Here is a 15,077-nt window from a genome sequence, read left to right as displayed (position 1 = left end):
ATGTCTTCCCTTGCAAGGCAGCGTGGGAAATATCTCCTTGCGTGTCGACACCACCCTTGACAGGATTCCACAGAGATGTCCCGACAGCCAGCATTCATTGCGTCCAAAAGGGGCATTCTGTCATGAGGATGATGGTCATAAACCTTCCATCTCCAGGCAGAGAAGAACTCCTCAATGGGGTTTAGAAATGGGGAGTATGGAGGGAGGAACTCCATGGCCATGTGTGGATGAGCCTCAAACCATGCCCTCACGTCACGAGAGTGGTGGAATGCCACATTGTCCCATATGACCACGTGAACCGACCTCACTTGATCCCTCTCTTCTGGTGGCACAAGTCCGTCATACAGGACATCCAGGAAGGCAAGGACACGTTGCGTGTTATATGCTCCCATTAAAGGGATGTGAGCAAGGACGCCTTGTGTCGAGATAGCCGCACACAATGTTATGTTTCCTCCCCTTTGGCCTGGAACAAAGACTGTCGCTCTTTGCCCAATAAGGTTCCTCCCACGTCTCCTCACTTTGGAGAGGTTGAAGCCTGCTTCATCCACATATACAAAAACATGTGGTAATGCATTGCCTTCCAGCTCCATCATTCGCTAAAGAAAATGAAACAAACAGAGGACCGTTTTACATTACTGTAAGCAGTCAGACATACTAAAAATATAGGCAAGCCATCAGTGTGATTGAGGTCCTTACCTGTACATACCGGTGCCTTAACTCCTTCACACGGTCAGAGTTGCGTTCAAAAGGAACCTTATAGATCTGTTTCATTCTGAGGTGTTGCCTCTTTAACACCCGGTCAATGGTTGCAACACTTATAGACTGAATGTTACTGAAGACATCCTGGTCTGCAATTATTCTGGCCTGAATCTCCCTTAAGCGGATTTCATTGTTGGCCACAACCATATCAACAATGGCAGACTCTTGTTCTGGAGTAAAGGCCTTTCGTCTGCCACCAGAGCGGGGTGCTCTTTCAGTTCTATCAATAAATATTTGAGAATGTTATGTACTGTAATATAAAAACAGTGATCGAAACCTACATCAAAATAGAAATGCATGAAGTGCTGTAAAAAAGGGTTACAGTAGCTTACCTATTTTCGTGCCTGAAGATCCTAATAATGGATGCCACTGTTGATCTCGGTATATTGGGCTGAACCCTTTGGCCAGCCTCACTGAGGGACATGCCATGGTTTATGAAGTGGTCCACAATAGTTGCACGGGTGTTGTCCGAAACTACTGTTCGCATTGGTCCCCTTTCAACTCTTCCACCACGCATACGTACAGCCCTCCCTCTTCCTCTCTGAACATGAGGGTTCCCTCTTCCTCTCTGAACATCAGCTCTCCCTCTTCCTCTCTGAACATCAGCTCTCCCTCTTCCTCTCTGAACATCAGCCCTCCCTCTTCCTCGCTGAACAACAGGGTTCCTTCTTCCTCTCAGAGCTCCTCTACCTACTCGATCAGCCATTTTGTTTACACAAACATCTTACTGAAGTGAGGGAGGTCTTTTATAGGATTCTCACTAATTACAATTACTATAGGAAATTCATTGATGTCAGCTGTGAGCAATTCATTTACATGGAAGTGAAGTACTCAATTCACCCCAATACAAAAAAAAACATTTCTCAATGTGCAAAAAGGAAAAGACCACAATTACTGACTGTAAAAATGTTGTATCAGCTATAGCTAATCCTCCCCATATGAACATCTCAAAGACCTATGCAAGTCATATCAACACTATTATAGCTTTACCGGCACCATTTAAAAAAATATTTTAAGTACAGTCATGCAAATTCTATCATGTAAATGTTTTCAATGTAACATCATTACTGTAAGGTATACAGTACATTCCATGGAGTTACCTTTTTCAATGGGGTGATTGACTGATAACAAGTGTTAATATTTTGCACATCAAGTGTCAATTAGTGTAGCTATGGTCTAAGTTTATGAGGAAGTGTTATCCACTGTGAGAAGATTATTTGTTGTTTTGTAGACATGAGTTACACAACAGATTTTTGATCTTTGTGTAGAGAATTGTAACTTCAGTTAGAGAATTGTGTGATCTGTTTTGCAAAACACTGCTTAGCATCTGCATTTTGTGTGATATCAATGAGAAATGGTATACTGTTGTAGAGAAATGGTTTTCTGTTTCGATGGCTGTGCTGTTGGTTTGATGAAAGGAATTTTGATTCTAAATAGTGGGTTTAGCGATTGAGAAAAACTGTAATCTAAACTCATAATGTGATCTAAAATATATTTACTTGGCGAGTAAGACCCAGACATTTGGTTTAGTGCTGACATTTGCTACTACTCCTTACTCGTTAAATACGGCAGCCTGGCCAGGGTCCTTACGTTTTTATTGCAATGCTCTGTTTCTCTTCTTGTGAAAGTTATGGATGTGTCGTGACATGTCAGTTTTCTCTTGTTACATTGAAAGTGTCTTCTCAATTTAACTTATGTCAGGGTATTACATGCTCCAGAATAGAGGCATATGCATACAGTTATGAGACAGAAGTTAATAGTTGGACATGTTTGATGTCACCGGCTAATTAAACAACACTCTACATACACAGCACAACATACAGCTCACACACAAAAACTGCATCTTAAATTCTTAAAGTGGCAGTCGTTTTAAAAGTGCTCAGTGGTTCACTAGTGCATGGTACATTACAATATCACAACAGAGCCTGATACTCAGTTGTATTCAAATAAACAATACAAATAGGTGATGGTGTTGGTGGTAGAATGTCCTGCTGTATGAAGGATCCTTGAGGTTTGGAAAGGGGGCTTAAGGTTAAAACAAAGTGTGTGTGTGTGAGTGTGTGTGTGTGTGTGTGTGTGTGAGTGTGAGTGTGAGTGTGTGTGTGTGTGTGTGTGTGTGTGTGTGTGTGTGTGTGTGTGTGTGTGTGTGTGTGTGTGTGTGTGTGTGTGTGTGTGTGTGTGTGTGTGTGTGTGTGTGTGTGTGTGTGTGTTACTTTAGCCTACTTCTCATAGTAACAGTATTTGATGAGTTCAGAGTGAGAATCATAATTGGTTTGAATTGTTGCTTTAAGTTTAATCAAGAGTTTAAGGAAAGACATTGTGGTGTGTATACAGATTAGAAAGTTTAGGCATGGTGTTGTGTGCTGATCTTTGGCTTTGAAGATTAAACTCAGGAAGAGTCACACAATATCCAAAATGGATAGAATAAAATAACTGTATGTTCATGAATTAAAAAAGATGTACCTGCTTCACGGGAAAATGGGACTTATTGTGTGGACCCTGCAAATCTGTCATGTTGTTCCAGCCTAGGGAGAAATGTACTCTTGTGGAGCCTTGGCACTTCAGGACTAGAAATACCTAATATCAAGAAAACCCTGCACTGTAAGCTTTCAGAGCATCAGTTACTATATTTACCTTACCCAGTCCCTGGGGGAGGCTGCAAAGCTTGGTTTTGATGAAAAATATGATCATGAGGGTAAGCCCTGGGGTATTCCCAAAATATACATATACATACATATTTTGCAGGAGTACAGTACAGATTGTATACATTTTTTCTTTGGCTCCATACAGTGGTTCCATGCAGTGGTGGGGATTGTTTGAAACTGCTGTTTAATTTGAGTAAATATTAAGATTTAGGCCCGAAATACACACACACACACACACACACACACACACACACACACACACACACACACACACACACACACACACACACACACACACACACACACACACACACACACACACACACACACACACACACACACACACACACACACACACACACACACACACACACACACACAGTATGATAAGGACTTGTTTATGCAGTGTGTGAGCAGCTGGTAACAGACTCTTTACTGTAGAGCCGATCAGTAGATGTAATGAGACTTTATTTTTGACTGTTGAATGTTTTAACATTTATGATCATTCATTTATGCAAATCACATCTGATGTATAAGCAACTTTAGACCAGTCAAATCCCATTTAGCAACTCCACAGGATGCTCTAAAGTAAACTGGAGAAACTCCTCCCCAGATCTTATGGAGAGAAGTCATTGAGAAGTCATTGAGAGTGGGAGCATCGACCTCCCCCCCCCCCCCCCCCCCCCACACACACACACACACACACACACACACACACACACACACACACACACACACACACACACACACACACACACACACACAGACACGACCTAGACATGCACTAATGGAGAGGTGTCAGAGCGAAGAGGCTGCCAATGTTCCGGTCGAGGGAGCAGTTGGGAGTTTGGTGTTTTGCTCAAGGACACCTTAGCAGAGCCCAGGAGCTATAGGGTTACGAGGAATGTGTTTTGATTACATTATCTCCCAACTATGAGAGCTGGAGACTGGGAGTGACTGTTTTGAAATTGGTTTTGTTAGCGTTTTCGTTGGTAGTAAAATGGATGAATAAAAGATGGCCTGAGCTCCTGAGTTGGCAGTAAAGAAACCCTAGGAAGCAGCCAGAAACAGGGAGACCAAGTCACTCGTTAGCACTCAGCCGATAAAGGGATGAATGCACAGCTGCAGTCAGAGCTGCCAACTCAGGATGCTGCTCTCGCTTCACACAAGTCCCCACTCAGAGAAGATACATTCTGCAGGGCAATTTCAATAAATCTTCAGCTCCTTATTACATCTGGTTATCTTTAATTCAGAATGTTCTGCGGTCAGCTTTCAACAGACATATTGCTGCTGGCCATTTGTTTGATCTCAGATTGAACCTCTGCTGATGATGCAACTAAGAAACTGCAACACATAGAATGTATTACATTTATCTACAATAGTTATAACAGATAATAACTTATCCATTATGTCCCAGAATTTGTTTGATGTGATTTTAACAAAAAAAAATTAACAACAGATAATGAAAATAGAATGTAATAGAAAGCAGTAGGGCAGACAAACATAAACATCATACAGGCGGTAAGACATAATTAAGAGCAAGTGCATTAAACTGTTTGGTATTTAAAACATATGTAAATAAATAGAAATTGCGTTTCTGGTTAAAATTGTATCTAAAAAAACGTATGGGTGGGTAATATATCCAAAATATTCCATCACAGTACATGTCATTTTTGGTATTTTCATCTTGCATCACATGAGAACACTTCAAACCAGTTTAATTACAATTATTTTAATATGGAAGGTTCCTTAGAAAAACAATATTTTAGGTGTGGAAATAAGTACCAGCCTGACTTAATTCAGCAAAATATGAAAAATTATCAGCCAAGATGAGCAAGTCAAAATCATCCATCCATCCATCCATCCATCTTCTCCCGCTTATCCGTGGTCGGGTTGCGGAGGTAGAAGTTCCAGCAGAGAGCCCCAAACTTTATTTTCCCTGGCCACATCAACCAGCTCTGACTGGGGGATCCCAAGGCGCTCCCAGGCCAGAGAAGAGATATAATCCCTCCAACTGGTCCTAGGTCTACCCCTTGGTCTCTTCCCAGCTGGACGTGCCTGGAACACCTCCCTAGGGAGGCGCTCAGGTGGCATCCTAACTAGGTGCCCGAACCACCTTAACTGGCTCCTTTCGACGCGAAGGAGGAGCGGTTCAACTCCGGGTCCCTCCCGGATGACTGAACTTCTCACCTTATCCCTAAGGGAGACACCAGCCACCCTGCGGAGAAATCCCATCTCAGCTCTCTTTTCGTCAGAACGGTAAAGCGACTGCAGTACCGCTCCCGCTGCTCTGATTCTCCGATTCTCCGGCCCATCTCACGATCCATTGTTCCCTCACTCGAGAACAAGACCCCGAGATACTTGAACTCCTTCACTTGGGGTAAGAACTCATTCCCTATGGGAGTGGACAGTCCATCGGTTTCCTGCTGAGAACCATGGCCTCAGATTTGGAGGTGCTGATCCTCATCCCAGCCGCTTCAAGTCAAAATCAATAGACTTACATTCCCTAGAACTTCAGACTATTCTCCAAAATGAGCCCGTACCTGCCTGTAATTGCTTTTAGTGAGCCCCTTTTTCTATTTACTGTTCTCTTAGTATCTGGTCTTCGATAGATTTTTTGTTTTATTTTTCATTTTACCTGCCAACACGGCATCACTGTTTAACAGCATGCATGTACCGTTTTCTCTGTCAACCTTTAGTTCTACCTTTGAAGGTTTTCAGTCCCAGCTTTAATCCTCAGATGGTGGCATAAAAAAGCAAATCAGTTGCCATCAAGCAGAATGATGTACCATCTGTTCAAACACTGATCACCCCACAGCTTTGTCTGGAAATCCTTCAACGTTCAGCTAACATCTGTAGTCAGCATCAGGACATAAACACAGTATCTTTCTGATACCCTAAAAACTGTCTACAAAGCTGATTTAATATAATGTTGTTATCTTCCTGTAACATCCTGTAGTTTCAAGCTTGATCAAACTGATGCGAAATTTCTAACAGCCTTTATCATTTGTGTCTCGATTGCTTGCTCAAACATGCTGGAGCAAATATTCACTCGTCACTTCGATATGATTTTCATCCCTAAACACTGTCAGGGATGATCCCGAAGGTGTGATTTTCCATGTTCTGCCACTGCCACCATAGATAGATAGACTTACATTACACAGTGATAACTGTAGCCTGGCCATAGTCCAGTTATAATGGATTCATGAAAGCAATAAAGTCAACAAGAGGGTAAGCTAAATGTGCTGTCAACATAGCCAGAGCACTGTTCTCCTCCCGCTTGGTTAATGCAGTCTGGAGATGCTCTGCAGGCAGTTTTCTGAGAGATTTGTCTATAACTAGGTTATACCATGGACTGTTATTAAACATTTTATTGCGTTTCCTCCTTTTGTAGCTCTCAGCAATCTTGTCTCCAGCAGCAGCAAGCAGCTTTTTACAGTAATACATCTCTTATTAATCCCACTGTAAACTATCTGTTTACCAAAAAACAGATAGAAACAGTTAGAGAGCAGCTTGTTAACATATAGCTAGAGACATATTTATTGTTAAAGACCTTAAAGGAGAATATATCAGTCTTTAAAGAGGACATATCGCCGACGGGTCAATTTTACCCGCAGCTGTTTTTTGATTGTATGTCACTTTTTTTCAATAAATATAAAAGTCTCCCAGCCCGTGACTTTTCCTGAAAGTGTGTTATGTAGCACTCTCTGTTGTTAAACATTGTCAATATGAAGTCAGATTGAAAAAATTGCCCAAAAAATTGCCATTTATACCTATATCACACGCAAGGAGTGAAAGGAGGGTCAGGCCGATTGTCGAACTTCAGATTGAGGAGGAACAATGCGGATTCCGTCCTGGTCGTGGAACGACGGATCAGCTTTTTACTCTCGCAAGGATCCTGGAGGTGGCCCGGGAGTACGCTTATCCGGTCTGCATGTGTTTTGTAGATTTGGAGAAGGCGTATGACCGAGTTCCCAGGGAGTTACTGTGGGAGGTGCTGCGGGAGTATGGGGTTAGGGGTCTCTACTCAGGGCCATCCAATCTCTGTACTCCCAAAGCGAGACCTGTGTCCGGGTCCTCGGCGGTAAGTTGGACCCATTTCCGGTGAGGGTTGGCCTCAGCCAACGCTGCGCTTTGTAACCAATCCTGTTTGTAATATACATGGATCGGATTTCGAGGCGTAGTCGTGGGGAAGGGGGTCTGCAGTTCGGTGGACTAAGGATTGCACCACTGGTTTTTGCAGATTATGTCGTTCTGATGGCTTCATCGGTCTGCGACCTTCAGCACTCACTGGATCGGTTCGCAACCGAGTGTGAAGCGGCTGGGATGAGGATCAGCACCTCCAAATCTGAGGCCATGGTTCTCAGCAGGAAACCGATGGACTGTCCACTCCAAGTAGGGAATGAGTCCTTACCCCAAGTGAAGGAGTTCAAGTATCTCGGGGTCTTGTTCTCGAGTGAGGGAACGATGGATCGTGAGATGGGTCGGAGAATCGGAGCAGCGGGAGCGGTACTGCGGTCGCTTTACCGCACCGTTGTGACAAAAAGAGATGGGTTTCTCCGCAGAGTGGCTGGTGTCTCCCTTAGGGATAAGGTGAGAAGTTCGGTCATCCGGGAGGGACTCGGAGTTGAACCGCTCCTCCTTCGTGTCGAAAGGAGCCAGTTGAGGTGGTTCGGGCACCTAGTAAGGATGCCACCTGGGCGCCTCCCTAGGGAGGTGTTCCATGCACGTCCAGCTGGGAAGAGAGAGATCAAGGGGTAGACCTAGGACCAGGTGGAGGGATTATATCCATTGGCTGGCCTGGGAGCGCCTTGGGATCCCCCAGTCAGAGCTGGTTGATGTGGCCAGGGAAAGGAACGTTTGGGGCTCTCTGCTGGAACTGCTACCTTTAAATGTACAAAAACCTACATAACACACTACAGGAAAGGGAAAACCTCAAAAAGTATAATAGGGCCCTTTTAAGTATATACAGTTTGTAAGGCTGCATGGAAGGCCAACTTATTGAGTTGACTACAACACAGGAACAATTTAAATGTGCCGAATTGACACGCAACATTTATTGAAATGTTTCATTCTATTTATGAGCCTTCCCCTTGAGATCATGTTTTCAGGTCATTAATGTGTCATTTTTAGATTCTTGTGACATTCAATCAATGCAGCTTTAAATTGTTATTTCAGGAGTCTGTGTCTCTGATTGACATTTTGTGATTGATTCGCTGTGGATGTTTGTCTCCATCATAATGACATATAATGATTAGACTCTGACATCATTGAATGACATCAATAAATGTCATTTGATGTATAAACTCGCTTTCAGTAAAAACTTGAAGAAAAGTTGGCATTTATAGATACTAATGGCCATTTTCATGATCAAGCACAAATCAAAGTGTTTGTTGATAGTGTGTTTGGAAAAGACAGAGCTCAAAGAAGACAGATGTATCTTGCAGGGAATAAGATTTATTTTTAAATTGTTTTTGTGGGCACTATGTTAGTAAATCCAGCCAGCATTTTCAAATATATTCATGTACTGATGAACCCAGTTTCCATCCTATCAGGTTGTGCTGAGCTTTGAGGGAAACTTAAGCATTCAAACTAGGACTTAATCACTAAGCCAAAATAACGATTGTACTCCAGGAATGATCTGGGAAACACACCGAGTCAGCCTCTCTCTCCTTTCATCTTTCTCTCTACAAAGCAGAGGAACTGGATTCTTTGAAAAATGACCTCAGAGAGAAAGGTAGACGGCAGCAAATGAGAAACTAAGTGTGTCACACAGGCAAACTTAAGCAGCTGCAGAATTAACAGGAAGAGGGCTTCAAAGCTGTTGGTGTGGCTCAGGGGCGGGGTGTTAGGGTACGGGGCAAAAGAGGTTTGGAGAAGAGAAAGGAGAGGAGGAGGTCAGGTCCGTCACGATTTAAAGAGACCGGTTTTAGTTTTTCTAGGGTTTCCCTTTCCTATAGTGTGTTATATAGGTTTTTGTGCAGGTCTGCAAAGGCTAAGACTCTTTTCTTTACTTCCGTCACATAATTACATCAGTAACACTTCTATTGTATGCATTGTGTATGTAACACATTGTACGTGATACTGGGCGGGACATTTACAACACATCTCTAAGAGGTTGACCAATCCGACCAGCTGACCAATCAGAGCAGACTGGGCTCTGGTTTCAGACAGAGGGTGAAAAGAGGTGCTGCAGCACAGGCTGTATGGGAAAAATAGAGCGTTTTGAACATTAAGTAGAAGAGGCACCAAATACAAATGTGATCCTGAAAAAACACATAATATGTCCTTTTTAATATAAATATGATAAATTAAATTGACTGTACTTAACATCATTTCGTGTCAGTCTGTGATGTCATTGGTCCCAAAGATACTGTTTCCACCCAAAAAGACGAACATCACCATGTCCTATATAATATGTTCCATTGTTGGAGGAGCTTGGGACCTACGATTTTCATTGCCATAACTACACTGTAGCTAATGTGCAGTGCATATGATAATAAAACCCTTGAATCTCTACAATGAGAAAGAGATGTCTGCAAATCACCGTATAATGTTTTATGGGCTGAATCTACCACCCAATATGATCCCTTTTATAGCACTTACTTAAATGATTAGGGTCTAATAGTTGCCAAATGCGCTAAAAGCAGAATCCTAATCTATTTTCTGTCTCCATTCATTTGTCTAAGACTCTAAGGCGAACCCAGCAGATTGGAGGCGTGGCTTAAGGAAAACTCATGAGTGCATGCTTTATGGGCCCAAGTCCTCAGATGATCATGGCACTATTTGAATCGACAGTTTATCCATTCTGGGTTTCATGCGCCACTCATCAACTTTCATAGATATGAACAGCAGGCCGCCTCCAACTCTGTATCGAGTTCTCAATGGTCACTTGTGGTTTAAAAAAAACAAGATGTACGACAAAATTGACAAACTCTTTAGAACCATGGTTCACCATTGTGTCTGAGAGCACCAATTTAACACTAGAAAAAAATGTTGTACCCGCTATTAGAATACATTGATTTTCAAGATACAATGTTCTTCTATTTATCATACTAGAACACAGGGTTAACAGTGAGTGTTGATCGCACAGTGATGAAACTTATACCAATAAAATCTGTGGACTCTCAGCTTTCATATGATACATAGTGTGCAGATAGCATGGTCTCTCTCTCTATCTCTCTCTCTCTCTCTCTCTCTCTCTCTCTCTCTGTCTCTCTCTCCTCATTCACACCAACAGTGTTTCAGGGCCGGTTCGGAGCTGGAGCTTGAAAAGCACCGGGTTTTCCTGTTCACGCAGCAGCGGATCAGCCTCTTAGCTCCGGAATCCGGTTCGTTTCAAGCACCAAAAAATTGTCCGGCTAGAGCAAAAGCATCATATACGTCACGCTAACGTCGAGGCGGGGGCAGGGGCGGGATCAACTCCTGAACAACAACAAAAAGCCGGCGTTTTATCCAGTTTGTACACAACGATGGAGAAACTTAACAAGCAGCAGTGGTCCACTGAAGAGACCAGCTACCTACTGGGAATCTGGTTTTCTGAAGAGGTAGAGAGGAAGCTGGAGCACAATCGGCCATTGTTGTTGTTGTCGGTTTGAGCTGTGAGGGGTTTCCGCGCGGTTTGGCTTTATGAAGCAGGCACGCAAACGGTTACGTCATGACGCAAGCAATGACGCAATGACGCAGCACCAGCCGGACTCTGGGCGGTGTGAAAAGAGCCGGAACTCAACCGAAGAACCGGTTCTGAAACTGAAAAGCTCTAGCACGGAGCTTGAACGTTGGTGTGAATGAGGTATCTCTCTCTCTGAGGAACCGCAGTAAACAACAGGCGTTGCTATAGCAACACGTCATGTTTATGTTTTCGCGCGAGATCAATAGCGCGAGAATCTGAAGTTACCTACTGTAAGTCCAGCTTCCATGAGTATTGGCGTATCCCTCTAAAGCTATCGCTATTGGGTAATCCCCCTGCGCACCTGCGCAGCACTGAAACACTTGTAGTCCACGCCCACCCGCAAGGTGGGCCCCACCCTCGTGCTCCCTTCCGGTATAAATAGGAAGGAGGCCCGACAATCTGCTCCCATACAAAATATCTTTTTTTTTTTTTTTTTGGCCCAGCACTTAGAGGGCTACGCCAATACTCATAGAAGCTGGAGTTACAGTGGGTAGCTTCAGTTCTATTTCGTATATGGCTTCGCCCTCTAAGGCTATCGCTATTGGGTTAAGGGCGAAGCATGATGAAGTCTGCGCCCCACTGGGTCCGCCTGGTACTAGAAGGACAGACACACCTGCTCAGATAATAACCCATGCCTATTGCACCATGCGTAATGGCGCATCGCCGTCCCTGGAATATAGCATAACATGAATATTCTCAATGAGGGGACGAAGGCTGGGAACAATACATACCTGCCGCTGTGAAAACGTAGAGACGAAGGTCATACTTTGCCCAGTGACAAAAAGAGGGGGAACATCTCTCAAATACAATTGAATAAATGAACAGAGGGAAGACCAAGATGCAGCAGTGCAAATATCTTCCACTGACATTCCTCCGTGTAAAGCCGTGGAGGAGGACAGTCCTCTGGTGGAGTGCACCTTGATGTTCTCCGGGGGATCCACCCCAGAGGAGACATATGCCTGTGACACAGCCTCACACAGCCAGTGTGACAGCGGTTGTGCAGACAGAGGCTGCCCCATCGAGCGCTCTCTATAATGCACAAACAGGCGCTGAGAACGGCGCAAGGCAGCCGTGCGTGCTACATAGCAGGCGTGGACGCCACGGCTGCTGCGGGCGTTGGTGCCGCTGTGGGCGCTCAGCAGGCTGGAGCCAGCTGATGCTGGCGAATGCCGTCCGCCTGTTCCGCGGCCGTCTTCATGGACTCCACCATGGCGTGGAACTGGGGTCCGAACAGCCCATCCGAGCTGATTGGAGCGTCCAGTAGCACAGTAGCACTCTGGCCGTCTCCGTAACAGACGCCTGCAGCCAGAGGTGGCGCTGGATCTGTGTCACCCACGCGGAAATCCTCGCCTGGGAGACAGCGACAGACGCGCACAGAGTGAGCGCCGTGCTGGCCGCCTTGCTGATTTCCTCTGCCTCGTCAGCGGCCAAGGTGGTGGACCGCTCTACCAGCGTCACCACCGAGTTGGAGTGCAGCGCGATATTATTCGCCGCCGCCTAAAAGGCACACTGGTGCACCCGGTCGGCCTGGCAGGCGACATACTGGTCTCTGGGGGAGCTCAACGTACGGCGCCGTCCGACGATTATGTTGGCCTATCTTACCCCAAAAAACGCCGTCTGGCTTGGCTCCAGAGAAGGGGTGGCTGGGAAACCAGCATCTGTGAACCCCTCCACCTTGGTGAGGGGAACAAATGTGGCCACCGGAGCCTTCAGGGTCCTCGTGTTCGCCGCCGCCCCCTCCTAGAACCTCCTGATGACCGGGAAACGTGAGGGGAGACGGGCACAGTGTGTGCATGCTACCTGCTGGTTAAGAGCCGCGTGCTCTGACCCCAGGTAGGATTCGCATACTGTGTGCTGGTCATAACTCATTATGAACACAGAGCCACATGAGGGACAATCTCTCACACAATTGTTACTCATGTTTACTTGCAATTGAAGTGTCTCTTGTGCTTCAGTAACGGTGTGCTGAAGAAAAGAGGGAGCAGATTGTCGGGCCTCCTTCCTATTTATACCGGAAGGGAGCCCGAGGGTGGGGCCCACCTTGCGGGTGGACGTGGACTACAAGTGTTTCAGTGCTGCGCGGGTGCGCAGGGGGATTACCCAATAGCGATAGCCTTAGAGGGCGAAGCCATATACGAAATAGAACACTGCATTTTCTATAAGGTAAATATTACCCACTGGCAATTTTTTCAATCTGACTTCATATTGGCCATTTTTAACAACAGAAGGTGCTACATAACACACTTTCGGGAAAAATCAGAGACTGGGAGAATAAGAATAATTTCACATCTGTTGGAGCAGTGTAGGAAAATGAAATACTGCACACTGTTAGCATTGAGTTAATTAGAGATGTCAGGTTTTAGTCATGGCCCTTCATCATGCATCAAATTCGTAATGTAAAACAGCGGGGAAACAAATCTCAATCATTACAGCATGTTGTCCATGTAATAATTGCTTCTAGCATTTTGAGATTTGTACTGGTCTTGATTAGATGTTGCAGCATGTGGCCTAAGCACACATATCTGTTGTTATGCCCTCAAAGTGTGTGTTTTATAACTCAGTGCTACTATTTTATATATGTAGTCACTGTCTGACATTTGCACAGTAGGTATTATAAGAATAAATGCCAAGACTACCGTCAGCAGTCACTGTGTTTTACATTTGCTTGCCCTGCAGCTCTGTCTACAGATTTGCTTCATTTTCTTCATCGAGCTCTGACAAGTATGCACTTTGCTGGAGGCAGCAGACGTTAATTACAATTTCAATGGCAGATTGAAAGTTTACTCAATCAATAAAACATCAAAATGAACATTTTCTTCACCTGGTTGGACAAATATCCCACACACTTGTGGTTTTTGCTCACAGTTATCAGTATTTTGGCTGGTGTTTTTAATTCTCTACAGACAATGTTATTCACTTAGATATATTCTGTGCATACAGTCCAGTCTCCTCCTGTAGGATTGCTTGGAAAACAGAACTGATTCTCCTCTCTATACATTGTTCTGTATAAAATCCTGGTAACCCATCGTGTTAAAAAAAGCTAGGTGCGCAGTGATGCAGTGCTGCTCTCACTGATTTGGTTTGGTTCTGTTGTTTTGTTATTAGCGACTGGCTGGAGGCTGTTTGAGTGAGTGATGAGGAGCGGTGTCTGAAAAAAGCTTCAGGGTGGCCTGGGTTGGAAAATAGAATCTGTCACACACACACACACGCACGCACACACACACACACACACACACACACACACTCACACACACACACACACACACACACACACACACACACACACACACACACACACACACACACACACACACACACACACACACACACACACACACACACACACACACACACACACACACACACACACATACACACACACACACACACACACACACGCACACGCACACGCACACGCACATGCATCTGCAGACAATAAAAATACGTCTGATACTCCAACACAATAACTCAGCTGTTCATAAACAGTCCAATATTTCAGGGGTTCTCAAACGTTTTGTTTATGCGGACCACTATTTATTATCAAGGATTTTCGCGGACCACCTCATATGTTAACCGTAAAGATAAGTACATATATAAACAAACTGGCTGTCTCCGACTCACTCTCATTATCTTCATTAACGGTAACGTTAACCTCTTTTCTCTTCAGAGAACCTGATGCTAGCATCATGTTTGTGGTTTTGCACGCGCACACGTAACCATGGGTAACCAGTGGTGAAAGGAAGTGTTGTCCATAATTAACAATAACAAATATCTGCGTTTATATATGTACTTATTTTTAAGTAATTTATTTGTATTTATTTATTTATTTTCACGGACCACCTGCAGGTCCGCGGACCACAGTTTGAGAACCGCTGCATTATCTGACCCCCACCACCCTTAACTAAAATCTGTTCTTCTTCTCCCTTTGCAGATGCGTAGTACTAGAGGTGTTTCAGTTTGGCCTGTGGGATTTGTAGGCGGCAGAGCGTACGAGCGGCCCC

At 44.5% G+C, this 15,077-nt stretch overlaps 1 protein-coding gene across 1 annotated transcript in view; it reads left to right on the top strand.

Moving 5' to 3' along the window:
• b3gat2 (beta-1,3-glucuronyltransferase 2 (glucuronosyltransferase S)) overlaps positions 1-15,077 on the top strand; it is a gene marked incomplete at its 3' end in the record, with an annotated part of 44,596 nt that overhangs the window by 23,020 nt on the left and 6,499 nt on the right. Inside the window, exon 2 of the mRNA XM_079689940.1 lies at positions 15,008-15,072. Within this exon, the coding sequence (XP_079546066.1) occupies positions 15,008-15,072 (65 nt within the window). The remainder of the gene's footprint in view (positions 1-15,007; positions 15,073-15,077) is intronic.

This window comes from Notothenia rossii (assembly GCF_949606895.1).
Source record: "Notothenia rossii genome assembly, chromosome: 6".
NCBI classification, from domain to species: Eukaryota; Metazoa; Chordata; class Actinopteri; order Perciformes; family Nototheniidae; genus Notothenia; species Notothenia rossii.
This window is presented reverse-complemented; position numbering and strand designations above follow the sequence as displayed.